The sequence below is a fragment of the Cyanistes caeruleus genome, chromosome 16 (assembly GCF_971803275.1).
Source record: "Cyanistes caeruleus chromosome 16, bCyaCae1.hap1.1, whole genome shotgun sequence".
Taxonomy (NCBI): domain Eukaryota; kingdom Metazoa; phylum Chordata; class Aves; order Passeriformes; family Paridae; genus Cyanistes; species Cyanistes caeruleus.
Window position 1 is genome coordinate 2,415,222 of NC_141716.1, and position 27,401 is coordinate 2,442,622.

At 44.3% G+C, this 27,401-nt stretch overlaps 1 protein-coding gene and 1 long non-coding RNA gene across 3 annotated transcripts; one reads left to right on the forward strand and one right to left on the reverse strand.

The window, feature by feature from the left end:
- Nucleotides 1-17,409: 17,409 nt before the first annotated feature.
- LOC147650120 (uncharacterized) lies at nt 17,410-22,065 on the reverse strand. Its single transcript, XR_015277121.1, has 2 exons — nt 19,568-22,065; nt 17,410-17,731 (listed from the first exon to the last, which is right to left on the reverse strand). It is a non-coding gene; the product is annotated as an uncharacterized LOC147650120 (long non-coding RNA).
- On the forward strand, nt 20,877-27,314 carry MIMS2 (mitochondrial inner membrane scaffold 2). Of its 2 annotated transcripts, none has more exons than XM_086853433.1 (3): nt 20,877-21,380; nt 24,040-24,212; nt 25,219-27,314. In XM_086853433.1, the coding sequence occupies exons 1-3, from the start codon at nt 21,168-21,170 to the stop codon at nt 25,433-25,435; spliced, it is 603 nt and encodes a 200-aa protein (XP_086709559.1). In that variant the 5' UTR covers nt 20,877-21,167; the 3' UTR covers nt 25,436-27,314. The 2 variants fall into 2 exon arrangements, with proteins under 2 accessions (XP_086709559.1, XP_086709560.1); XM_086853434.1 differs by lacking the exon at nt 20,877-21,380 and adding an exon at nt 21,981-22,153.
- The last annotated feature ends 87 nt before the right edge of the window (nt 27,315-27,401 follow it).

Consider the following 27,401-nt stretch of genomic DNA (forward strand, 5'->3'; position numbering starts at 1 on the left):
GAACCAGACACTCCACAAAAGCCCTGTCCTGCAGGAGGGCCTGGGTTCAAACAGATCTAATCAGCATTTCTGCCTTCCCCAGCTGGCCACCAGTGTTTACAGACACAAGCAATGTGCCAGTGTTTCCCTGAGATTCATGCTGATCAGCTCTGGAAGGAAATCAGCATTAGGAAGCAGAACAACAAATAATTGCCACAGACGAGTACTGCAAAACAGCCAATTTGGCTGTGATTCAAATGAAAAATTACTATTACTCGGCCTTCATTTGCTATCTGCTGTATCAGAAGCTGTTATTAATCATATTCCCAGTCCAGACTCCAGGAATAATACAGTTTAATACCCAGCAGGAAGTGATACATTGACATAATCACCTGAGTGTACATATTTTGGCTGAATAATTGCTTTCTTTCAAGGGAGGAAAATTATGGCCCATCACAAATCTTGCTTTGACATAAAACTTCCTTTGAAACAGACACCACTATGGGAAGAGTCCCTCAAGTGGAAAAATATAAGCATTGGATGGAACAGTGCACATTAAATGGCAATTAGAGAAATTCCTTATTAAAAGCCAAACCCAAACCAAACCACAAACCCAAGACAAATTACAAATCAATTACTGTCAAGCACATGATAATTAAAGCTTTCTTGATGCCACACTGTGAGAGACTGGCAGGGGTTTTCTAGGCTGAAAAACACTGCAAGCTCTGACTTGTTACACTGGCCCACTTTAGTAACAAAAATGCTTGAGGGTGTCCAAAACCTGCTCCCAAAATCTGCCCGAGGGCTTCCCAAAGGGCTGAGTGTGCTGCTGGGAGCCTCGCTGGGAGAAGAACCTCTGAGCAGCTACAGCAATACAAGTGACCCTTCTCCCTATAGCCTGGTTGCTGAAATGCAAATATTTACAACTCCAAATTCTCCATTTACATTCTCCAAATAAAACTAAACTGCCAGCCTCTGATGGCCACAGACATTGAAGGAAGTGTCCACGAATGAAAGACATTTCCAATGCATCAACACTTCTTATATCCTCAGTGATTCTTCTCACGCTGCTTTTATTGTGTTGGATGATGCCAATTGTCCCTTCCCTGTGCTTCCCTCAGGAAGCAGATTTGTGCCTCGGTTCTCTGCTGGCCGCTCTCGTTTGTGACCTGCTGCCACAATTCCAGATCCGTGCCTCTCATTCTCCTGTCCTGCTTAGGAAATGTGGGGCTTGAGACAATAGATGATTGTCCTCTCTCTGGGGAGCCCCTGCAAAGCCAAACAAAGCAGCTGAGATGCTCACAGTGGTGTTTCTGAACCATGGGAAGCTGTCATCCCCCTCACTCCCACTTACTCTGCCTGTGCCAACTTGATAACATTTTCACCTCAGCCATGCTGCCGCTTAAAAGTTTGCCAGAATGCACTGGAAAGGGTTTGTTTTTTTGTTTTTTTTTTCTCCTCCAGATAATAAAAGGAAGGAAGACTGGCAAGATCCTGCTACTTCTGTAATCAAAAGCAGATTTCATACACTTTTTAACAAATTTCATTATAAGTTTCCAAATGAGTGACACAGGATTTTGTGATTGCTGCTGCAAGCTCTGTGTGTGAGAACAGTGTGAAAGAAGCTACAGGAGGAAGGCTTGTGCCACACATGGTAAATATTTCATGTTGAATTTATCTGAGACCTCTTTTTCTCAGTACCTTGTTCCAGCTGCCGGTTTTCTGTGCAGCTTTGAGGTAGCTCGTGTCAAGAAGAGCTGCAGAATTCCTGTTGGTAGAGCAAGTGGAGAGGCCCAAAGCAAGAGGCCTTTCCAGCTCCTCAGAAACTGAAGAATCAACCCTTTTCCTGCCCCTCCCCAAGGCTTTTGATTGCCTTTGACTTGGCAATGCTGGGTTTAAAGTACACTCTCACCATTATCGATCCAACCTCAATAATTCCATGGCTCTACCAACAGCCCTGACAGCTGTTCCAAAGGGTTTCAGCCTCCTTGGAAAGCACATCTGTTCCCAGCCCATCCCTGATGGTGCAGCTCCTGTCAGAGCTGGTGTTGTGCCATGGTCAGGGCAAGGACCAGCAGCTCCATGTCAGACTGGGAAGAGTTGGAACACAGACACTATTTTAGCAAACTTCTTAATGCTTCCCTCTCTTCTCACTCAGTTCCCTTCTCCCCCAGGAGTTCAATTCATGTTTCATGAAGGTATTTTTATGCTACAGACATAAGGGTGTAACTACAGAGTAAAACAGGAGACACCAAAAGTTCAAAGAGCCACGAACGCTCGGTTCTTTTCTTCCCTAGGACCTACTGACACAAAATGATGGAGTGGGGTTTTTTTCATCTTCTCACCTCTAATATCAGTAGCAAAGATCTTCCTCACAGCAGCCTCAGCAGGAGGAGGTAACTGCAGGACAAAACACAGCACTGTTTTCAAGAAAAATTTTTTTTCAGGTACCTGCCAAGCACCATCAACACGTTCATGGTGGTTGTGCTGACAGCCAGGCAGGCACAGCCCTCCAGCAGTGTTCTGCTCACTGGCAGCTGCTGGGGCTGCTTTTACCATCCTTGAATTTATAAATCACCAGCAAATATTTCTGTTTTTTCACCAAAAAGCTTCTCAGTGTCCACCTGGTGTTGGTTACACAGCCCAAGACCAGCGTGTGGGAAAGGGAAGCAAAGATAAATAATTCCTGTAGATTTTCATTGTGGTGAAAATGGGATTCTTGATGGAAGCTTCAAACGAAGCACGACTTGGATAATCATGGAAGAAATAAAGCTGGGGAAATATTTGCAGCCATTCAGCTCTGCAGCCCAGCACAAGAAATTCACCTCCACAAGAAAAGCAGGCAGGTCCTTGCAGTGCCAAGAGTGGTAAAATGTGAGCAGCTGGAGATGAGCTCGGTTTTGGTGGAGCTTTGGGATATATCCAGGCCTTTCCTCAGGCTCCTTCCCAGGGAGACAAAAGCTGGTTCCCTGTCTCTGACTGCCCTGCAAATCCTGCAGCTTCTCCCACATCAGCACAGGACTCAATAAAGAGACAGCTTGGTGGCCTTGCCACTGATTTACAGCCTTCAGACACCTTCCAGAATCACAAATACATGCCATGGAAACTTTTTGTTGGTTTGTTTGTTTTTGGTTTTTATTTTGTTTCATGGTATCTAAAGATAAAAGGATTTTTCATCTAACAGTCAAGTGTTAATCCTTCCCCATGCCTTGCAGATGAACTTTATTCTATTTTCCAGGGCCTAAAGGGGCTTCAAGAGAGCTGGAGGGGAACTTTCACATGGAGAAGGAGTGACAGGGGAATGGCTTCGATCTGACAGAGGGCAGACTGCGATCAGTTACAAGGAAAAAGCTCTTTATTGACTCAGAGGGTGGGCAGACCCTGGCACAGGTGCCCAGAGCAGCTTTGGCTGCCCCTGGATCCCTGAAAATGTCCAAAATCAGGCTGGACATCGGGGCTGGGAGCACCTGGGGCAGTGGGAGGTGCCCCTGCCCATGGCAGGGTTGGAGATTTCTTTAAGCTCCCTCTCAAAGCGAATCATTCTATGAATGGAAATGTTCCAGACAACAACATTTTCTGTTTCCTGTGCTGGTGACGTGGATGTTATGGCACACTGCACTCCAAGCACTTGCAGCAACCATTTAATGCTTTCATTTTTTTTCATTATATGTAATTTGGGACTTCTGCACAAGGAAGTGGGGAGTGCATGGACAACCATAACAGCTAAAAGCTTTCAATTAGCTCAGTACGTAGTTCAGTGCAATTAACATCAGAATGAGTTTGGATTTATAGTTTTTTAAGCCAGCTTCTGAAACAGCTGCAGTGCTTAACTTTTAAAATCGTTTCAGCATCACAACAATCTCAAAACTCCTGCTGCAATGAGGGAACCGAAGTAGGTTTCTTTCCACTAAAATTAGTGCAATTATAGTTGCCTTAATGATGCCCCAAGCAGAGTGGAGAGAATGTGGGCATTTTATTTTCTGTCCAAGAACAAGTTAGAGGCCATTTCTCCCTCTAAAAGCCTCAGGGAAGCAGGAAGTTTTATGAGAGAAGTAAAGGAACAAAATGGAGACTTGTTCAATCTCTGGCCCACCATCCTGTGCCACACACAGAGATAAAAGTCTTAAAAAGAAAAGAAGTTAATCCATGCCAAGGTGGAAGATGTGTCCACATCTCAGGGCGCTCCCAGCCGAGCTTTCCTCGAGGATGGCTCCACACTCAGGGTGCTGGACACTGCTGGCAGGGTAGCAGAGCTATTTGTACAACCTGGGGGAAATTAGCTGCTTAAAACAGAACTGCAGATTCTCCTCCAGGAGCCCTGCAGCTCCTGAACTGCATGACATGACCAGAGCAAGCATTTCGTCTCACTGAGAGGAACCAGTCCCACTTCGAGCAACACAAATTATCAGCAAAGCCTCTAAAAGCACTGCTACACACTGTTCAAATATTTTGCATTATTAATGAGGAAGAAAAATCACAGTTTCATCAAATCTCACTGCCCAATTAGAAAGTAGCAATGCACAAAGGCACAGCACTTGTACTGCTCTTTTATAATGAGCTGGGTCCTGATTCTGAGCATAAAGTGGGACCCCTGAGTTTATCCAAACTGCCTTTTTTCCAGCTGGATCTGTTATTCCTTTTGCAATATAACTGATCATTTAGCTGCAGAGGATGCTCTGCCTCTATGTGCTCTCATCTGGCTGCTGCAGACTCTGCTTTTCCCCCCAGAGCATCCTTAATTAAGTTACTCTGCGTTGTATCCAGCCTGCCAGGGGACACAGGGGCAGTGCACAGCTTGCATTTGAGCTCAGAGAGAGGCAGAAACAAAAACACAAATGGGAATAGGAGTGGGAATAGGAATGGGAATGGGAATGGGAGTGGGAATAAGAATGGGAATAGGAATAGGAATAGGAATAGGAATAGGAATAGGAATAGGAATAGGAATAGGAATAGGAATAGGAATAGGAATAGGAATAGGAATGGGAATAGGCTGTGGGAGGAGACAGCCTGCAACCACAGAATGCCTGGCTACAACTGCTCAGGCAGCAGGACTGGGCTCAAGACATCCAAACTTCAAAAAGCTCTTTGTTAATCTGAAGCTTTTCTTTATTTTATTTTTTTCATATAAAGAAATGCAGTGTTTAATCCACTTATTGGTTTAATTAACAAGTTATCAGGGCTGGTGGTTTGCCCTTACAGTTCACTGAGAATGGAGAAGTCAATGGCACAAAGGCCACACAGGGGCTGTGGGGGGACAGCTGTGGGGGCTGGGTCACTTTCCTGTAGCTCCTGGCTACTCTGGATGTCACAGCCAGGAAGAGCAGAGCTCTGGCAAAGCCCTGCAATATCTGAAGAATTGGTGTTACAGAATCATAGAATCACTGAGGTTGGAAAAAACCTCCCAGAGTCCAACCTGTGCCTGATGCCACCTTGTCCCCCAGCCCAGAGCACGGAGTGCCACGTCCAGGTGTTCCTTGGACACCTCCAGGGATGGGAAAAGCAGAGTGCCACCAACCCAGGACAACCAAAACACATAAAACCACAGCCCTCAAGTGACCACGTGAGCTCCAATGCTCTGACACAATTCTGTAATTCCCAATTTGTTCCTTAATTGCTCTGCATTTTCTTTTATTCTGCCATAGCAAACCAGGTGCTAAGTGAGCCTTGTGAATGGATGAGGAAAGGAAAAGTTGTGTCACTTCTTTAGGTGAGACAAACACCGTGTGTGGGATTAGAGACCCTCCTGGCACCCAGCTTCATCCTCTGCTCCCTCCTGATTCCCTGGAGCTCCATTGGCAGGGAGAGAGCAAGAACAGGCAGGAGTGCCTTGTCAGCCACTGAGAGTTCTTGTTAATCACCAAAGGCTTTGTACAATCTTTGCCATTATTTAGGAAATGGCCTGTGGATGAGTCAGGTGCCTCCTTCAGGAGAGACAGCATTTTACAGAGCATCAGCCTGTAATGACACAGGAATGGAAAACAAAGATCCTTGGAAAGGGATTTCTCCCCACCTGGTAAGGGCCTGCTGGCAAAAGGCAAATCAGGGTGACTGTGAGCACAAGCAAGTTCAAATCTGCTGCTTCAATCCATTTATTGGGCTGCTTGGATGCAAAGCTGAACTAATTTACATTGATTTGTAATAACCTGCCCAAACTCACTCAGAAAATCCAGTATGATGACCTGGATGGAGAATGTCCCATTCTCTTCCTCCTCCCACATTCCAATAACTCTGTCCTGGGAAGAAAAGAACTGTACTGCTTGAATTTTAGTGGGAGGCTTCTCAGACTGGGGCATCTGTGCAGATTTCAAAGGTTTCTGAATGAAAGGAATCAGGAGATAAATGAGAATGAACTAACTCATCAGCATAATCAAAATAACAATTTAGTCACATTACAATTCAGACAGAACCAATGCCCCAAATGGGAAGCAGGATATAATTAGCCCTACTTTCAAGCAGTATTAATGAACCTAACAATCTGGTTAACATAACTGCTTAGCAATTGATGTATGCAAATTTAATGTTTCTATTGCCATTAATGAAGTTTGAGAGGAAATGACAGAATATGTTCCAATTAATGCTCCACAAGGTGAAAGGCAGAGCACTGACTGCTGTTTTAGCAGCCTGAATTGCAGACACTCGATTCACCAACTCCCAAATCCCAGGCACAGCTGTAGGAGCCCGGCCTGGGAACTGGATGGGGTTTGGCTCTCATTTCCACTGAGAGGAGTCTGGACTAGCTGTTAATGGTTAAATATTCTGCTGAATCCTCAACAGGGTCAGGATTTCACATCCAACACCCATTGCTGGTTTTTGGGAGAGATGGAATGAGATGTACAGAATGTGATGTTTACAAAACATCTGAAAAAGCAATGTAAGTGATCTGAAAAAGCAATGTAAGTGATCCTGTGTATTTTTAAAGAGCAGGGTTGAGCAAGGGAGAAGGAAATTCATCAGACCACAAATGAATTTGCCACACAGATAAAATAAATTTCACTATCTGATCATCACAGAAGATTCATCACAATGAAAAAAAAAAAGCCAAAACCAAAAATAATTAAGCCAACGTGCATATCAGATTCTGAATCGAACAATTTTGCTCCACTGAGCCTAGAATTTAAATGATCTTGTCTGTGGATGACTAAAGGTTACTGCTCTCACAGTTCAAATGGAAAAATGTGTTCATCAAAAACATATCCATTAGCTTCACAATAGTAAGCACTCTGTGAATACAAAGAAGTTTCTTAGGAATAGGTAATGCTGAAGGCTTACCCAGAAACGAGGGAGCTGCCAATTTTCAGAAACAATTACTCAATTTGCCAGCAAACATATTTTCCTTCTGAGCTCTGGAAGGAGAGGTCTGGTTGTACTCACACACTAATGCCCATGTTTGCAGCTCTATATACTTCAGCATTTTTAATTTTCTGGTAACTTGTCTTGATATAATTTTAGAGATTCTATTAAATATTTTATAGAGCATCCCATTGTAAATCAATCTCTGCCATAATGTACCATAGATCTTTTTTTCTGCAGCTCAAAAGCATTTCAATAAAGCCCTAAAAGCCCTGGCAATGACAACACACTGTGTTGTGCATCACCATGGCAATGCTTCAGAAAATAGCTTTGATTTGGGGTCGGAAAGATCAAACATTAGATTAGATTGAAAGTACAGAGTTCATCTTGATAGAACCTGAAACTATCCTGGCCTAACTGTCTGTTCTCAGCTGCTGAGATTGGAGGAAGGACTGAGGCAGGAGGAATCCTGCTGGATGCTGAGGGATTCAGCCAGAAACCCTCAGAGCAGGGCTGAGCTCCAGTTTCCCAGAGCCAGGAGTTCAAAGTTGGAGCCAACCTTTGTTAAAAGGCAAGATTTCAAAAGAATCAATAAGGATTCAAAGAAAGGAATTGCTCTGGATCATCTGTGGCTTCGTGTATCACTTAATCCTTAACAGCTGGACTGTTGAAGGTGTGAAATGGTGCTTTTGAAGGAGAAAATAACGTGGTACATTTGAAAGTGTTGTTGCCCAGTTGTGACCCCTCACAGCCCTCTCTGGATAAGCCCTGGCTGTGACAAACAGCCCTGATGTGGCCAGGACAGAGCCTGGATGTGGTTTCTGGTCCTCTGAGTGCAGATTCCAGTCCCAGCTCTTCTGCAATTCATCCCTCCAAACTCCCAAAGCCACACAGAGCTCCCCCAAAGTGGCAGCTGCATGGTAAATCTCAGCCCCAGAAAAGCAAAACAGCAAGAAAGGAATGTTTTCTAGTAGAGGGAGTTGGTCGAGAAGTTTTTCATGTTGTTTTGTTTGTTTTGTTGGGTTTTTTAACCACAAATACTTTTTAAAAGTACTAAAAAAATATGTAATAATCCCTGTTTGTGGGGTTAAGGTGGGTGGCAGAAACCCACAGATTATTTCTTTCTTCTTTCCTCCTCCTGTCTTAGGGTAACTTCACAACTTGATTCAAAGAAACAGCCTTTGTTTCAAGTGGAGTGAAATTCCTTCCTGCCCTATGCCATGGAATATTCTCTCTCCATGGGAAGGATCCCTCTTCAAAACCTCCCCTCGCTCTCCTGCACATCCAAGGCTCTCACAGGGTGTCCCAGCACTCAGAGGCTGCTGCTCTGTGAAGACAAAAAAGTAATCAAGGGCTCAGTGGCAGGAATTTCTCTTTAGTCACACAAAACATTTTTAAGGAATCTTCCAGAACCTGCGACTTGCAGAGGTCAGTTCTGTCACCCCAGGGTACAAAACTGCAGGAGCACAGAAAATGGAAGAAGGGAACAAAAAGTGGATGTGGAGGAGGCAGGGAGTTAGTTCAGTCCCAGCTGTGTGTGTGATACGGCTGCTTAAATTAAAAAATGGCAAAAAACCAGAAATATGGGAAGGGAGAAAAATCCTTTTTTGTGTTAGTTTGGAAGCTGGGGTAGCCACCCTGGAGAGCTCGTGCAAGGTTTCATCAATGTGAGATGAAAATCAAACACAACAGACGAACAAATGACCTGTGAGTGATCCAGGGGAGAATTCATCAGTAATACTTAACTCCAGACTGAGCGTGACTCAGAGCCAGGATATAGAAAAGAGAGATGTCAAGTCCTGGATAAACAAAAGAAAATTTAAAATATTCCCTGGTTCTTCCAAAAGCTTGTCTCATCCATGTACTCTTTTATAAATACAAAAGTAACTAAAATGGTAAATATTCCATTGGACAGTAAAGCTGTGTTTAAGAGCCCTTTCCAAGCTCCATTCTCGTCTGAGTACATGAAATAAGACATAGAACTGCTCATGCAGTAATGTCAGCTTCGTAAAACCAAGAGATAATTTATTTACTTATTAATCCTCTGTCAGACTCTGACTTCTTCATGGGAAAGCCAGGATTTAATATGAGCTTTGCTGTCAACAGAGTTGCAGGATCGGGCACTCAACCTGTTCCTTCCCTTGGGATATCTCAGATGCACAAAATATCCGTGTGTGAGCCTCTTCTTTGCCTTACTCAGAATCCCAGAATCCCAGAAAGCCCATCTAAAGCCATGGGAAATCAGATTTCCTTCAGCTTTGCTTCCACTGAGCAGTCCAAAGCCAGCCAGAGGTTTTTAATTTTGTAAGTGTTCTCTTAGCTCCAAATTCTTTGCTCATTTCTATGGGCAGTTCTCTGTTGAAGGAGATGAGATTTTTGTCTTCAGCTCCTTGAATTTAAATCACTTCAGCTAAATTCAGATTATCTGCTCAGGGATGAATCACCTCTAGGTCATTAGCAGCTGCACCTTCTGAAGCTGGCACTGAACTCCAAGGAGAATTTAAAGGAATTGGATGATTTTCCCCTTCACCTTTCTGGTGGTACCGAGAGTGTGACTGAGCTGAGCCAGGAGACAAAACCGGGCGTGCCCGTGGCAGCCTGAAGGTGCAGCCAGGCTGCTGGGGCTCAGCCTCTGCCAGATCATTAATTAGTGCTTCATTAAAGCTCGGGATCTGCATATTGGATTAATGCTCGGAAGCAGCTGGCCAGCAAGGAGCTGTCCCCTGTCCCCATGTGCAGCCTGCAGGGTGACAGGAGTCAGCACCACAAACAGCCCACGGTGCTCATTAGAAAGCACATTAGGAAAGGATTCATTTTTCAATAAAAATAAAATTTCATATGAATGAGGAAGCAGCTGCCTTCACCCTGTTCTGTAACCCATGGTTTGGGGTTCTTACAGAGCCCCAAACACAGCTTTACAGCGCTTGCTCACCACCAGAATTCTTCTGGTCTTATGTGCCTCAAGAAATGTTCAAAAAGCCACCAAATTCTTCAAATTCTTCACCAAATTTAACTGAGCCTGAGAGCTCACAGTAGTCTTACGCTGTGGTTTAAGAAAGAAAGTGAAGAAGAAATCTGAATTGTTTAGACATCAGAGACAAATCTGTTAACCAGACTTTGTCCTGTGCTCACACACCCCAGGAAACCCCAAAATACCCAAAGTAAAACCAATATTTATTCCAGGTTATTCATCTGGGTTTGTTTTCTAGTTGCCAACCTCTGAGCATTCAAATGTGCAACCTTCAGTTCTGTTCATATTAACAAAGATATGAGAATGGGAATGACACAAATTCTGTAACCTTTATCAAATGTACAACTGCATGTTTAGAACAAAACTGTATATTTAGAAGAGAAAAACATTTGGTAGCGTTCCATGATCTTCAAAAAAATGTCCAGAAAGTTGAATATTGGACATTCTTGACCTTTCTAATTCACAAATGCTCCAGCTACAGAAGAAGAATTTAAAGTTGGCTCCTGGTATTGTATAGGAGGAAATAAAAAGCTGGACAAAGCAAGGTTTTGAAGTTAACATTAGGAATTTTTTTTACTAAAAATAAAGATCCCTCCATTCATTTGGAGCATTTGTAACAGCTAATATAAAAAATATGTAATATAGACCCTAATTTGTGAGCACCTATGGCTGCTGCCTTAGAAATTCAATTCAGTTGTCGATACCAACTAGTTAAATATAATGTAGGTCCTTGTGGAAATGATTCCAAATTTTATCTTCAGTTTAAAGTTTCATTTAAAGTTTGCAGGAAATTATTTTTAAGCATTTTTTGAAAGCTCCAGTGGCTTATGCAAGAACCCCTATTGTTAACCTAGATGGAAAACACTTTTCTAGCTGGCATTTTACATCGTTTAAAATAAAATTAAATCCACTGCTGAGTATGAATATACAGTTTAAAATTTCAATTGCATTGGCATTGTCCACTGAAGTATTTCCCATGAACTAATTATCTCCTCATTCCTTCAACTGAAAATCTGAAAAGTCCCAAGGTTTTTTAAGCATTTCTTGGTGGTTTGCTGCAAGGTCAGGCCGTGCTTGGCAACGTGGGCAGAGGCAAATGTTGCCATGTGCTTCCAGGGTCACATTTTCTATCTGCTCCAGGCTAAAAGGGAAACTTTCTGAAAGGAGGGAAATTCCAGTTCCAGGGCAGAGCAGGCAGGAGATGCTGGAGAGGGGCACAAGGGAGCCAGGGCTGCCCCTGTGCATCTGGGGACAACATCTGGTTCCAGCAGAAACAGCTGTGGAGACATCTGGGGAGACAAATCCCATTCCAAGAGAAACAACTAAGGGAAAATGGAGAAAAGAACTGCACCAGAGGAGCCACTGTGAGCCCTCCCAGCCTCCCCCACTCTGTGATTCCAGAATAGCACAAGCTCCAGACTATTTCTTCCCAATTTCACATGTGCAAGCTTGTTGTAGGTGACTCAGGAGCTGCTTTATGTAAGTTATTGATCCGGGGTCTATCAGCTGCTAAAAATTCCTGCCTGCCACTGGTGGGTGAGAAAAATCTACTCAGGTATCACAGCTGGATGACACTGCCACTAAGAGCTGAGGACAGCTCTTAAGAAACATTCCCAGTTTCTGTTAATTTCATCATCTCCAGCCCTGGTGGTGATGTCACACTGGAGCAACAGTGACCCAGCTCAAGATGACCCTGCCCAGGAGTTTCAGTCTTGTTGCATTAAAAATGGACATTTTCTGTAGCCAGTATGCCCTGGCAGTGATTCTGCTCCTCAAATCACTTCTGCTCCCATTCCCAATCTCTTCTTTCCCTTCCCTGCCCGCTGCAGTCACCCAGGAGGAGCAGAGGTGCTCAGCAAAGGGATTTTCCAGGCTGGTTTCCTCCTTTTTTCACTGCCAGTTTACATGCCAGGTTATTTCTCTGGGGTCTCTGTGAGTGCTGAATGCTCTGGTTTCTCACTTCAGTGCCCTCTCCTCCACTTCAAAATGGACCAAGGAGTTCATCATTTCCCCCTAAACTCCTGAGTTTATCCTGAAAACAAAAAAGAAAGAATTGGAACTAAGCCTGAGCCCTTTCTGCTCGCTGAGAATTGAATAATGATATTAAATACTGGCTTACAAAAGACTGCCATGTTCATCAGCACAGCTCCTCTGTAAGTAAAGTGAAGATAAAACAGAATTATAAATGCTCATGTAACTTCTGTCTGCACAGTATTTTCCTGTCATGAGCATTTAGAAACACTTCACCCCTCACAAAACCAGAATTAAACAGCTCTGGGCCTCATTGCATCAGAGTGTGAACTGCTTCACACCAACTTTTAGAGTCAATTACTTTGGTGTAAAAATCCATAAAAGATATGTACATTTTTCTTCCATTCTATAAATAGTTTTTAATATTATTTCCATGGAAACCACTTACAAGCACATGCCTGATGTTTGTGGGTTCAAGCATCATCCAGGAACTCCAAATCCTAAAGGCTGCATCAATAAGGTGAATTCCTAAAGTCCATTCCCAACAATTGATACACACTCATGTTTATTGATGTTTATTTACTTCACAAGCCAGCAGAAAACAGAGCTGATTAACCCAGAGAAGTTTAAAGCAGACAATATATACTTTAGGCCTTTTTCTTCAATACAATTACTTTACCTCCAGTACTGTCAGAGGCAGTAATTTGAAGGCTTTTCAAATAACAGACAAAATTGGGTTTTGTAACACCAAAAAAGAGGAATTCTTTCTTTTCAGGCCAGCAAAATTCATTCCCACATTGGCAGCAGCAGAACTTCTCCCAAACTAAAACCTCTTGGTTAGCTGTGGTGAATGTCACATCCATTAAAACCTGATTATTCCACAAACAACTCAGAACAAAGCAGGCAGCACCAGAGAAAGCTGAGGGTTTCTGGTTATTAGCAAAACCTTCTGTTTTTCAAGGGTTTAATACATCTGACACCCAATTAGAAGCAAAATACTCTCCCAATTTATTATTTTTCTTAATTATCTTCAAGCATTTCTAGAAGGCAAGTGACCAATTAGTCTGTGGGGTGCGACACCACAGAAACCACTTGGGGTTTCCACAGGACTGCATCTGCTGTTGTGGCAGACTGGTAATTAGGGCATAGATCACTCTGATTTACATGTGTTTTATAATTGCAATACTACTCATGTCACTGAGCTGCACCAAGAGTGTTTTTAGGTTGAGTTTCTTTAGGAGCTTTTGCAATCAGGTTATTTTTTAGGGCTTAGCCAGGCTTCTGGAAAATTATCTGTTCACAGACAGTTTTTCTTCTAACCTTCCCCTTCCACTTTTTCTGTTTGTTTTTTTCTCTGAATGCTCAATAACCTTTGTACAACATCCAAGGTCCTTACAGCTTTCAGTTTTTCATCTCTCCTTCTTGATTCCCCATTTAAATTCACATTATTCTATCTCCTTGCTCTTCTTTCCCATTTTACCAACTCTAGGATCACAACAGCGTAATTAGGAATTTAACTCAGCAAGCTCAAGCAAGTAGTCTGTGACAAACCAATAAAGTTGTTAAATCCATGAATAGTAAGTGAATTCTCATGCACCATCCCACAGGATAACGAATAATGAAGAATGTGTTACTCATTATTAGTAAGACATAATGAATAACAGGATATTGGGAAGAAATTCCTCCCTGTGAGGGTGGGCAGGCCCTGGAACAGGTGCCCAGAGCAGCTGGGGATGCCCCTGGATCCCTGGCAGTGCCCAAGGCCAGGTTGGACAGGGCTGGGAGCAGCCTGGGACGGTGGAGGTGTCCCTGCCATGGGATGGGATGGGTGGGGTGGGATGGTCTTTAAGATCCTTTCTAACCCAAACCATTCCGTGATTCTCTGATGTGGTTCCATGATATTCCCAGCAGACCAGCTTGGCCGTGGCTCCAGGCTGAGCTCCCACCAGCAAAATGTGTTTTAGGTCTTCTCAACAAGGAAGAGCCCCTCCTGTGTGTGCACAGCCAGCTGAGGCACAGCCAGCTCCCAGAAACAACTGGGGAGAGAGCAGTGAGGGCTGCCTGGTACCCCTCCAAGGCCTCTGCTCCATCCCTGCCCCAGGGAATGTGGCTGCACCACGGCTGCTGCAGGAACCCCTTCCCACCAGCCTGCTTTTCAACCCAGCAGTGAGTCATGAATGCACTTGAGAAGGCAGCTCCCCAAACGAGCCAGCTGTGAAAAGCCAGCAGTGCCATCCATTGACTGAAGGATGTAAGGCATGTGCCTGGCACGGCAGAAATGCCAGCAGGCTGGCAACATCCCTCCACTCTGCCTTCTGCTAGTGCAGGGAATTTGGCAAAGTCTTGCTGGTTGGAGTCTGGTCTCGAACAAGTTCCTGCAATGCCTGTTCTCAGGCTGTCAGGTGTGTTAAAGGATTTCAGGGATCCAGGCAGAGCATCTCTGCTCACACCCATCGTGAGGGATGGGGCTGTGCCAGTGTCACACAGAGAACACAGCCAGGCACAGGGTGGTCACACTCACAGAGCCACAGAACAGGCTCTTTCCTCCTGCTGAGATCATACAATGAGCACCAGCATAAAGCAAGATCAGAACCAGGCACTCCTGGCACTGTAACACAGCTGGGAACAGGGCACCACACACCCAGAGCCCCAGAAAAGGTTCCTTGTTTTGTAAGGTCTCAAAGCTGACAACCTCAGACACGATGACTCTGTTTATAGTGGTTCTACTTCACCAATTCACACTTGAAAACATGACATAAATATTTTAAAATATATAGGTTTGATGCTTTAAAAGAATGTTCCCCATTGCCAAATGTTAGGAAGATCAGCAGACCAAAAAGCTGCATGTAGCTGTGGCTGTAATTGATATTGTTCCCTTGCTGTGGGCTCATTATAAGCTGCTCATGTCTATGAAATGCCTGTATGGATGCAATATTATCACTATTTAAAGTCTGGTCGTTCAAGTAGTTACAATTTTTGATGTATCTCAAATTCTGGCTGTAAAGAAGAGGAAGATGCCCAAAGAAGGCCCCTCTCCTGCTGGTGTCAGGATACTTACAATCAGAGAAACACGGAATGGTTTGGGTTGGAAGGGATCTTAAAGACCATCCCACCCCACCCATCCCATGGCAGGGACAGCTCCACTGTCCCAGGCTGCTCCAGCCCTGTCCAGCCTGGCCTGGGACACTCCCAGGGATCCAGGGGCAGCCACAGCTGCTCTGCCAGGGTCTCCCCTCCCTCCCAGGGAATGATTCCTTCCCAGTATCCCATCTAAGCCTCCTCCCTGTCAGATGCAGGAGCAGACAAGGTGCAGGCAGGGGCACCTCCCCTTCTGCAGAACACTCCTGCTGTTTGTTCTGCTGAGCGCAGAGCCGGCCTGGAGGAGCCCTTGGGTCCTTTCTCCTGCTTTGGGGCAGTTCACAAGTGGATTTTTCCTTATGGCCAGTCCCAGCAGGAGCTGTTGTTGAAAGCAGAGGTGTCCGAGTCCCTTCCCAGCCCAGGGTGAGTCACTGCTCCCCAAGGCCGTGTCCCAGCGCAGCAGCACAGCCACCTGCAAGAGGCAGCAACAATTTCCAGTAACCTCGGACAAACAGGGGCTAATCACCGAGCCCAGTAATTCACAGCAGCCTTTTCCGAGATTGAATATTGCATTGCACTGAAGCGTTTGACCAGAATCTCATTATGGCATTAGGCGGTGAGAGGTGGAAAAGAGGGAATCTGGCCTTGGCTTGATGGCTTACTCGTTCCATTTAAATGGACTGACAATTGGCTTTACAGCAATATGGGCAAGGAGCAAAGGGCAGGAACATCTGCTCTTGGGAATTTGAGTTAGGAGCTGCTTACAAGAGGGTGTTATCAACTATTTACACAGCTTTCAAGCCTGAAGGGGAAGAGGACTACTGGATTCAATGGAAAGTTCAAAGCAAATGAAATTGAAAATAATTTGCAATTGCTGAACATTTAGAAAAACAAATACAAACCACATAGAATGGTTTGGGTTGGAGGGGGCTTTGAAGATCATCCAGTTCCATCATGGGCAGGGACACTTCCCACTGTCCCAGGTTGCTCCAAGCCCCTTCCAACCTGGCCTTGAACAATCTCTTTCCTAATAGCCCAGGATATCTCTTGCCTAATTTGTCTTAAATTCTCATGAAGCTAAATTATCATCAGCAGTGAGAGGAATCAAAAATTAAATCTAAATAAAAAGTTTTTAAATTTAAAGAAGAATCTCTGTGCGGATTTGAAAGTCCACGGGGATCAGGTGAGGTGTGAAACACCTTGAAGAGGTGTTTAAAATAGTTTTAACAGTTTAAAGCAGTTTAAACACTCAGCTTCCAAATTTGGCCTCATCATTTTTAACTTCACAAAATACCACTTTGCCATGTTAGTGGCAGCAGATGTTAAACAGAACTCAGCAAACAGCATCATTTGAAGCCTCTCTGTGTTTAGTAATCAGCACAAGACGCTGCAATTTTGCTGGGCTACTCAACTTCATCTGGGGTAGAAGTTTGAAAGCTGTTTTCTGGAGGTGCAGGTCGGGAGCAGACACCCCAGAGTGGGCTGCACTGAGCGACAAACAGAGTGGGCTGAATGATAAATAAATAACCACCAAAAATCTTCTCCAAATGCCAAACCCCAGAGGTCCAGGAATGACTGTTTGCACTTCACTGCAACATAAATATCAATCTAAGGGTAGAAGATGATAAATTCTTCACGAGTGACGGACACTTCGCTGGGTACCAGAAAAGATGAGTTGGAAGTTAAAGCCTGTGTTCTAGTGGGGAATGGGCCCGTGACAAACACATCTCAATGGGTACAGCAATTACTGCTCCTCCAGCGTCACCCAGGTGAGTGGTTACAGCAAGGTGAGAGCTGCCAGTGCTGCTGTGAGGAGTTTTGAGTGTCCTCAGAGCTCCCGGAGCCAGGGCAGAAGGAGCTGAGCCACCCCTTAGGGGGACACACAGAGGCTTCTGCTGCCACTCCTGCATTCAGCTGCTCTGAGAGGAAATATCCTCCCTGCTTTGCTGGGCTATCAATCCCACACCCGCCAGGATGTGATTTGCACTCACACACATCCAAAAGGCCGCACATCACACCGGCCAAATGGAAAAACTTCTCATCAGAGGATCACTGGGGAGGATCTTGCAAGAGGAGAATTAATGCTGCTGGCTTATGTCAACCAAGGAAAATACACCAAGTTTAATTTTTTATTTTTTTTTTTTTTTATTTTATAACTTTAATCAGTTTTCACAGAATCACAGAATGAACCAGTTTGGAAAAGACTTCGATATCATCGAGTCCAATCTATGTTTGCTTTTGCTCCGGGGGAAGGGAATTAGAGTTTACTTCCATGGGCATTGTCTCCACAGCCTGGGAGTATCACAGAAGATACTCACAGGATAACATCCATCAGCGGCTAATTAATGAACCATCAACGGCTATTAATGAACCATCAACTCCAAACACCACAACTCCAAACACTGCACTCCGACCCCTGCAGTGGTCTGGGAGACACCTGGTCTGGGAAAGAAGAGATAAGAACGAGGACCTCATTAGCATCAGAAGCGATCTATAACCAATATGAAACCAAATACATAATTTGGAAATTTGGAAATCCATTGAACCAATGGATCTCTGTGGGTTTTGACTGCATAAGATTTGTGAAAAATCCAGTAAAATCTGTGTGCCACGGGATGATTTTCTCTGCATATCTGGACTATGTGTAGATTAAATTATTTCTGTGGTACATCCTGGCCAGAAATTAAGTAATGCCTTGATTCTTTAACACTGAAAATATTGTTGGAGGGTTTTTGTTTTTCCTGAAGCTTCGGTGACAAAGGGACAAAGATGCTGAGAGAATTCTGCATCCTCCACAGAAAGGGAGTGAGCCTCACTGCTCAGCAGCATGGGTCTGCTCCCACACACACAGAGGGAACCAGCAGCAAAACCATCAACACCAGCAATAGGGATATTCTCACTTCTCTTTTCTTCTGTTTTGACTTTACACCTCTTTTTTCCCAGCCAGACTAAAGGGTTAAAGAGCAAAACCTGCAGAGCGGGGGAAATTCCCCTTTGAGCAGAGGCTCCCATGAGTTATCACATAAATTGTCTGATTAAGGGGGATTTGAGTTGAACCCCCAGTTCCCCTTGCTTGGACAATCACAGGTTCCCACACATCTCCAGGACAGGCCCACATTCTTCAAGGAATTCCAAGTAAATGAAACAAGTAATTCCTTCTTTGCTGTGCTGTTTAGAAATTTTTCTTGCCCTGGAATCCTCTCAAAGATGAAATACTTGGCCTGGCTTTCATTGGATTTAGCAATTCTAGTACTGCAGTCTTCTCCCATTTGAATAAAAAATACCAAAATTTAATGACTTTCTGCTGGTTTGGCTTGGGAAGAAAGATATCCCTGAAAGTTGTTTGTGTGTACTCGAGCATTCGTGACCCAGAACTTGACTAATAAATATGTTTATCAACTGCATATGGATATTCCTTTCCTGGTATCATTTTTATTCTTTTTCAGCTTATCAGCTAGCCCCATTATCTCATCTTCATGATTCAAACACTCTTGGAACATGATGTGAAAATGCCAATGTACTGAAGAACAGGGCCACTTAAAACTGGTTCACATGCCATGCCCTTAATTTACTATAATATAAAAAAGATTACCTTTGCTTCTCTTCTAAATGAGGTTCATGATCAGTTCAAAGCTTCTCTCATTACATTTATATGCATGACATTACTACATTTGTAATAATGCTAAATGACACAGCTTCCAGCACGAAGAAGAAATTGCCTCCCACTCTCACACAGGAACCAATTCCTACGTGTCCATTAGAAAGCATTACATTTTGGTACCAGCACATTCACAATCCCTGAATTATTTGTAGATTAAATAATTTGAAAAACGTGTAATGAATCTGCTCTCATGCAATTTAGAAAACTTAGCAGACTTCTAAGATTTCTTCATCATCAAAACATCTTTGTACTTTGGCTAAGACATTCTCCCAAGCTGTTACTGAATTACTGATCACATTTATCCCTGCAAATGGGTTTAGCTCCTAAACCAGCTCATTGCAGAGTCCCACAGGCAGCCGTGGTTGTATTTAGCTTCCAGCAAACCACAGATTGAACAACTCTGCATCCTGGATTTCTGCTCACAGGAATTGCACATTAGAACACACTTCAGTTTTGTCACTGTTCCTACAGCGCTGTCAAACCAAGAGGGATTTTAACTTCAGAAAGTCAAATTATGGAAGGGAAATTGTTATCTAAGAGGTTTATAATACATACCTTGATGTAGAGTACCCCCTATGTTACTACATTATCCATATTCTGATAAAAACATGACAAACCTGTCTGACAAATTATAGAGAATGGTCATTATGGAAAAGTCTTTGCCTCATAGGAATTCAAATGCATCTCCTGGTGACATTATACCTGCTGCCTCTTCAATAGCTCTCAGCTCAATTCCCAGCTTTCCTCTTACTGATGATAAACAGTGACTGCAATAACACAAATAACACAAAACCAGAGCAGCACTGTCTGGCCGTTGGAAAATTGCAAATGGAAAATAGAAATATATCTACGTAAAGACAGGCTGAGAGATGGAACAGGGGTTCAGACAGAGTATGAATATGGTAGATAAAGTGCGTCAGTAATTCAGGTTTATTTTTAAATAACACATCCCTGAGCCATCTGGATTTGGGGTTCACATCTCCACACCCCACAGTCTTGCTTCAGGACTGCAGAACACACTGCTGAGATCTGTGTATTTTTTAGCATTTTGCAGCACCCCTTTTCTCAGTTTATCTTATGTTTGGTGTAGATACCAAAACATTTTGAGATGTGTTTGTAAATATGTGTGTTTGTGCAGAAGCTGCACCTTCTCCCCTTCGTTTTGGTTACAATGAGCAGGACAGAACTAATGTCTTTTTCCCTACACTTATAAACCATCTTCACATTAAGGTGTGTCCAGCCTGGGTGTTTGCTCCTTTTCACTGAGCATCCATCACTGGGTGTTTATCATATTGTTCCTTCCAGCTTCCAAGCAAAACCTCCCACTGAGATTTGGAGGCAGCAGCCAGCCAGGCTGTGCATATACAGCTGCCAGCCCTAATGCTTTCATGCCTCATTAAGTGACCTCCTGCTCTTTTCTGCACTTGTCCAGGATTTTGGATGTCCAGCAGCAGCAACACATCTGTCACAGGAGAGCAGCTCCGTGGTCTGTGTCCCACCAGGGCTCTGATGGATCTGCCAGACAGACACTGGGAGGTGCCCAGTGACTCTGAGCAGAGCCCAGAGCTGCCACTGACATCTCCTTTACTGAGACCAGAATTAACTCCTGGGGGTTTTTTATTATTCAGAAAGAAAAAGGACAAAGTTGTAGTGTGCTCTGCTCAGAGCATTGCCATGCCAATATCATCTGTCTGCTCCAGTGGTGTTGGTGTGCAATCAGTCACAGAAAACATGTAGCAAACTGCTTTGGAGCGTAATAAACATTGAAATTGTGTTCTGAGAAACTATTCTTCTCCAAAGCATTCGGAGATGGGCTGGATTTATAAAGCAAGAACTGCAGGCAGTGTAAAGCCCTGGAACAGGCAGTGCTGTTGAGACAGAACAGATTGTTTCAATACAAGCAAAGCTCTCTGTCTCTCTGAGATCCTCCTGAAACCCATCTGTTCTGCGGTGCCTCGCACTCAGCAGCAGCCACCACAGCACTGCACCACTCCGTGCTGTCCTGTGCAGCTCCTGAACTGCGGCTGCTTCTGCAGGGAACCCGTCCTGTTTATCCACCACAGTTCTCCCATTGTCCTCAGGCCTGTGTGCTCCCACGGCTGCGGAAACACGGCCTGCCTGAAGAGGAAAGGCTTTGCAGCTGGGAGCCAGCAGGATTTTATCACTAGGGCTCGGCCTTGGGATGCGGTTTCAGGGATATTCACCCTTCACCCTGCCATGAGCAGCCGTGTCTGCGATGGCACAGAGCCGCTGTGGGAAACGCAGGGATGGAACCTTTGTGATCGCAGTCAGCAGGGCACCCACCCTCTGCACGTTTGCTGGCAGCTCCCAGCTGTGTCGGGAGGAATGGGATGGCATCCACAGGGACCTGGACAAGCTTCAGACGTGGGACTGTGTGACCTCGTGGAGTTCAGCAAGGCCATGTGCAAGGTGCTGCACTTGTGACAGGAGCCAGGGAAGGGCTGGAGCTGTGCCAGGGAGGTTTAGGTGGGATTGGGAAAGGTTCTTCCCTCAGAGAATGCTGGCACTGCCCAGCTCCCCAGGGAACGGGCACGGCTCCCAGAGCTCCAGCAATGCCAGGGATGCTCAGGGCGGGGTTGTTGGGGTGTGAATTTCCCCTCTCTACATTTGAAGCCATTCCCCCTTGCCCTGTCACTCCAGTTCCCAATGAAGAATCCCTCTCGTTTGTTTGGGTTTGTTGGGGTGTCCTGTGCAGAGCCAGGAGCTGGACTGGATCAACCCTCTGGGTTCAATCCAACTCAGGATATTCTGTAGCTCTGTGACTATTTCTAAGTGCTTGGAGCGACATGACGAGGGGAAATAACTTCAAAGTGAAATAGGGAAAGATCAGACTGGATTTTAGGACGGCATTCTTGTCTGTGAGGATGGGGAGACCCTGGCACAGGCTGCCGCATCCCTGGGAGCGCCCAAGGCCAGGCTGGACACTCATCGGCGCCTCACGACCGCGAACACTGCGGCTTTAAGGAGGCGGTCGGAGCGTGTGCCCGGCCCGTCATGCCGCTCGGGGGGCCGGGCCGCAGCCGTGTGCAGGCGGTGCCGCCATGTACCGCCTGTGCCGCCTGTCCCCGCCGCTGTCCCCGCTGCTGTCCCCGCTGCTGCCGCCCGGGCCCCCGCGCCTCGCCCCCCGGCCCGCCTGGGCCGCGCTGCCGCCGGGGCCGGGCCCGCGCCGCGCCGCCGCCAAGGTACGTGAGGGCAGGGCGGCCGCCCAACGCCGCCCTGACCGCAACGCCACCAAAAAAAACAAACTCCCTCAGCTTTTTGGAGGTGTCTTTAGGTTGTTTTTTATTTTTGGACGTATCTTCACCTCCGTCGCCTCTCCCGCCCCCATGGGATCAATAAATCGCGTTTGTCCCGGCTTTCTGTGGGAGCTGGTTTGCACCTGCTGGTGGGCGCCTTGGCAATGTGAGCTTTCTGCAGTTTAATTTCTACAGCGTGAAAATCTGTAGAAATCTGTAGAAATCAAGGTTCCTCGTTGCGAAGCATCGCGGGGTGGTTTAGATATGTTTTCATGCTTTAAATCCACTGAACGATGTGAATAAAATCGTCTTTTTAGCTGAAATATTGTCACAGAGTGACATGGAAATAGGCAGCAGCTTTACTTGCTAAGCCGGACATTATTCCGTACATGATTGCCCTGGGTACTCCCAGCAGTATCTGTTGAAGTGGTCCTTTTTTTTATATTTTGTTTCAATACCATTCCTGGTGTGTGAGCCTATGAATACAGGTTAATTGGAATGGACTTGGAAGATCAGAAACAATTTTTCAGTCCTTATGATTAATCCAAAGACCCAGAGCTCACAAGACACAAAAGAAACATCTAAAATTATCCATTATGCTTGAAAATTTTAACGCGACAAGAATCAGAGTAAGCTGAGCTGCACAATTCCCTGTTTATGTATTTGTATGAATTCCTGTCAAAATGAAATACAAAGTAACAAAAATAATTACCAGAGAGAAAAACAGCGAACAAACGGGGGTTTAGGGTTGGGCGGGTGGTGTGCTTACTATGAGGGTTTTAAGACTGTCTTGTATGCTAATTTGCAACTTTAGTAAGTCCAGGAATTAATCAAGAATATTTTTCTTCTGATTTGTCATAAATTTTCTTCATTTGCCATGAAACTGCAGTTAGTGGGACAGTGGTGGCTGTACCTGTCCTGTGGTGGCTGTCACATTGTCACTGCTGCTGAGCTCAGCTGGAAAGAAAGGACTCCTCTAATCTCTTCTGACAATTGCCAACTAATTAGAAACAAATCCTGAGGTTTTTGTGCAAGTGTTTTCTTCCTGTCAGTATTTCTCCTCTGGCAGGCATGGGGGTTTTCCAAGGGCTGCCTTATTGCTACCAGCTCAGCTTCCCTCCTTAGATTTCTTCTCAGATTGTTTTGGGATATGGTTTAGTGTGAAGTTCTGCACTTGAAATGTACCCATAGAAAAATCTATCAATGACTTCTACTGTGACAAACATTTTCAGTGCATTTGGGCTCCTGGCAAGTCCCTGCAATTGTTGTCTCCACCATGGCAACAGAGTTGTTTATTGCTATCAACAGTTGCAGTTCTTACTTTGATCCGCTCATTAGATCATCATAAGATCCATTAAGGGTAATTTATAGGAACTTAAAGATTGGATCTCTTCCATCAGGGAGCTGTTGCTGAGTGGTCCCAGGTGGGCTTCCAGTGCCACTGGCTGCTTAGCCCTGGAACAAAAAGCTGTGCTCCAAAGGTAAAGCTGAGCAGTGGGTGGAAGCAAGTAGCTTTCACACCTCAGTCTCATGGCTCCAGCAGCTGTGTGGGTGTGCCTTGGCACACATTTAGATCAAATAATCTGATTTTAATTATGAAACTTGAATTGTGTAAGAATTTACATCAAGCTCGGTGCATCCCTTTGACAGGAATAGCTGGGAGAAGGGAGCTTGTCTGGGCTCTGCCACAGCACCTGCCATGCTGATGTGGAAAAGAGAGTTACTGTCTTCCCAAATCACTCTGTGTGCAAGACACTTCTTTCATTATTTTTGCTGACTAATATGATCTTGTGCTTAATGCTAAGAAATACATTTAAATGTTTTCTTTTTAGGATGCATCCGAACCACTCAAAAACACAGCTACTGATCCCAGTGCTGAAAACAAGAAACTCAACAAATCCCAGCAGCTGAAACAAATTTTTAAAGAATATGGTGCTGTAGGGGTTTCCTTCCACGTTGGAATTTCCTTAGTATCTCTGGGAATCTTCTACCTGGCTGTGTCAAGGTGAGGTTTGTACAGCTGTCTGTCACCTCTAAGTAGTGGTAAAAGTAAAATACACTTACCATTGTGCTTATCACTGACAGGAGACAGGCACTTTATGCTTATGGGATATGTAGTTACTCCTGAATTTTGAGTATGGATGGTCCATAAATGGACCTGATCTCCCAGGAGTGTTGTACATGGTCATTTTGCACAGGTTCATCAGCAGGGAAAACAGCAGGCACAGCACCAACATAACTGACCAGGCAGAAAATTTACTTGTTTTGCATTGCACATGCAAATGCACATATCTTTTGTTCTTGCTTGGTCTGGCGAGATAGAGCCATGCAAAAGTGCTGGGGCTTTGAGATAAGTGTATTCTTCTGGGTGTTGAACACAGTTTGTGCAGTTGGACTGTGGAAAACAACAGCCAGTAGAACAGGATTAGAGTGAAAATGCGAGAGAGCCGTACAGGAGTCAGTGGGGAATTGTGTGTGTGGCTTTGTGGGAATGCATCAGTTACACGAGGCATTCCAGCTGAGGAGACCGGGGAGCCTGTGTTGTTACCCCAAACGTTTCCTGCTGCTTTTTCCTGACTCCAGTGGGAATGTGTGAATGCCTGATTTCTCCTTTTTACTGCATTGTGGCACAGGATGACAACTTACTTTCCTTTAGGTGTGGTTGAATCCCTGATGAAATCTGCTGTCTATAAATGAGTTTAGAGGAAAATGTTCATTTGAGATCCTTAACACTTCACTTAGATAATTTGTTACAACAGGAACCTCATTTGGTTTGCATTGGTCTGTGCTTAGGTGATAAATTTCCACAAGACACAGAACAGAGTTTAATGTCAAATTTGGGAAGATGAAATTCCAACACAAATTCACAGCGACTTACTGAAAATCATTCTGCAGAGAAATTTTACCTCTAGAGGCTGAGTAGGAGTTGTGACCCATTACATTCAGCAAACAACAAACCAGCACTTTGCATTTTTTAGCTTAACCTAAAGCAGGGTCTCCTGTTTCCGCAGCGGTGTGGACATGAACGCGGTTCTGTTCAAGCTGGGATTCAGCGAGGCCTCTCTGCAGTCCAGGGCAGCAGCTGGCACCAGCACCTTCGTGCTGGCCTATGCTGTGCACAAGCTCTTCGCCCCCGTGCGCATCAGCATCACCGTGGTGTCCGTGCCCTTCATCGTCCGCTACTGCCGCAAGGCCGGCTTCTTCAAACCGCCCGCCTCCAGCCCCTGAGCTCTTCCTCCTCCTTGTTCTCCTGTTCTCCGTCTCCACCTGGCTCTTCAGGTGAAGTTTTGGTAAAAGACTTACTTGGGTCCAGGTTGATCACATCTTGCGTTTCTTACTTGTTCTTTCAGGTAAATGTCACTGTGAAAAGTGCTGCCCTTGTCTCCCTTCCCTTTTGCCACTTATTCTTAGGAAAAATCTGTTCAAATGGGATCTGGTTTGTACTCCAAGTGGGAATATAAATGTTTGACAATGACCACAGTTCTGGGTCTTTATAATCCAGCTTTTTGAGCCTCTATTTTTTTTTTCTTTTCAAAACAGAGTCATAGCATTAATTTATTACCATGTAGCTGAGAAACTGAGATTCTCTTTCCAGCAGAATAAACCATCTCTCACTCCATGGGTAGTTCTCTTGATAAGGAATCTAAAGTGGCAGATGGGTGTTCCTTGGTTAGAAGATAATTTTATTGTAGCCCTTTCAGTACAGCACAGGCACTGAGCTCACTTCAGGAGTACCCATATAATTAATTATTGCAGTTACAATTGGTTTAGTCACAATAGATGAAGCACTCTTCTAAAACTATGTGTAGTGCTTCCATAGTCCAAGATTTTATTGTTTAAAAATTTGCTGGCTGGTGTCAGAATTACTGAAGTCCTTTTGTTTTTTAAATGTTTATAGGCTCAGAAGAAATCCTGAGTCTACTAAAATCAGTGTACCTTGAATTACCTATGTGAACATACTTCAAACAGAATCAAGGCAGAGAGAATTTTACTATTTTGAGATCTAGTTTTGTACTGGAAACACTTTTTTTTAATCTTAAAACTAACCCCAGCAGCTTTCTGCTCCTGTGGGTGAAACTCAAATCTGCCCCTGAAGTCCAAGCATTCCAATTCCCAGCTTCCCAGGAAGAATTCCTGTGCTTTGTCTGAGACCTTTGAATGTAGCAATGAGAGGGTTTTGCCTTTCCTTATGGGGATCTGTGGTGTTAGAATGTAGTCAAGAGATCTGGATATCCACATTCCACCTTTGTTAACGGGAAGATTGATCCCAAAACAGATAATGAGTGTCACACTGGGTAAGCCTGGGTTTTGGGCTCAGGCCTGTGCTGCTGTGGGAGTTTGAGCAAGAGCTGGAGCTGTTTGGGACCTGCTGGCTGCTCTTTTCAGAATTATCTTTGTGCTTGCACTTATCCCAAGGTGGCTCTCACAGATCTGTGCATACAGAGTTCTGATTTAAGTAAAATAGCCAGAGAATACCCTGATGCTTTTTATTTTTGCTAAAACTTAGTGAATAGAGAGGAAGGAATCATGAAGTTTTGATGGGAGTTGGTTGAGGAAGGAAAGGAGGAATAAATAACTTCTTGTTATGAGCAGCCTCTTGCATCCCCTCAGCCAGAACATTAAATTGCACCTTAACTCCTCCCCACAAAAAGTCACAGGTTTCATGTGGACCAAGGATAAAAATTCCAAAATAACTCTAAGGCAGCCTTGTTTACTTCAGTAATAATAATTTCTGAGAAAGATGTTTTGTCCTAAAGGTGATAGAGAATATTCAAAGTTTCATTTTCAAAATCATATGTAAAGCTGAAACCATTTAAAATATATGTACTTAAAAAGCCAGAAGACACCAGTACTAAACTGGAGTTTTCTTGCTGTGAAGAAACAGCTTCATATAAATTATGGCCAGAATTCTAATTACTTATATGGTTGTATAAACTACTGGCAGTTTTAGATGAAGTTTTTTGCAAAGTGTATTTTAAAATAATTCAAGAATATATTTTGAATTCCAGAATCCTTGCTTGTAGAAGGATCATTTTTTAAAATTATTTGTAAAATAGCAAAGTCTTATACTGAAAAGACAATAAATTGCTTTCTCTTCTTGCTTGAAGTGTTTTACTGGTCTTGCTTTTGGTGGCAAGGGGCCTGACCCTTGGTCCATTTTAAGGAATGTGTTATAAAGATCCTGGTGTTATTT

Excerpts from the sequence above, each read along its gene's own strand:
- MIMS2 (XM_086853433.1), top strand. The coding sequence starts at position 21,168 with ATGAGCAGCCGTGTCTGCGATGGCACAGAGCCGCTGTGGGAAACGCAG. Across the intron at positions 21,381-24,039 it reads TCAGCAAGGCCATGTGCAAG|GATGCATCCGAACCACTCAA; the intron begins GTGCTGCACTTG and ends TTTTCTTTTTAG. Across the intron at positions 24,213-25,218 it reads TTCTACCTGGCTGTGTCAAG|CGGTGTGGACATGAACGCGG; the intron begins GTGAGGTTTGTA and ends CTGTTTCCGCAG.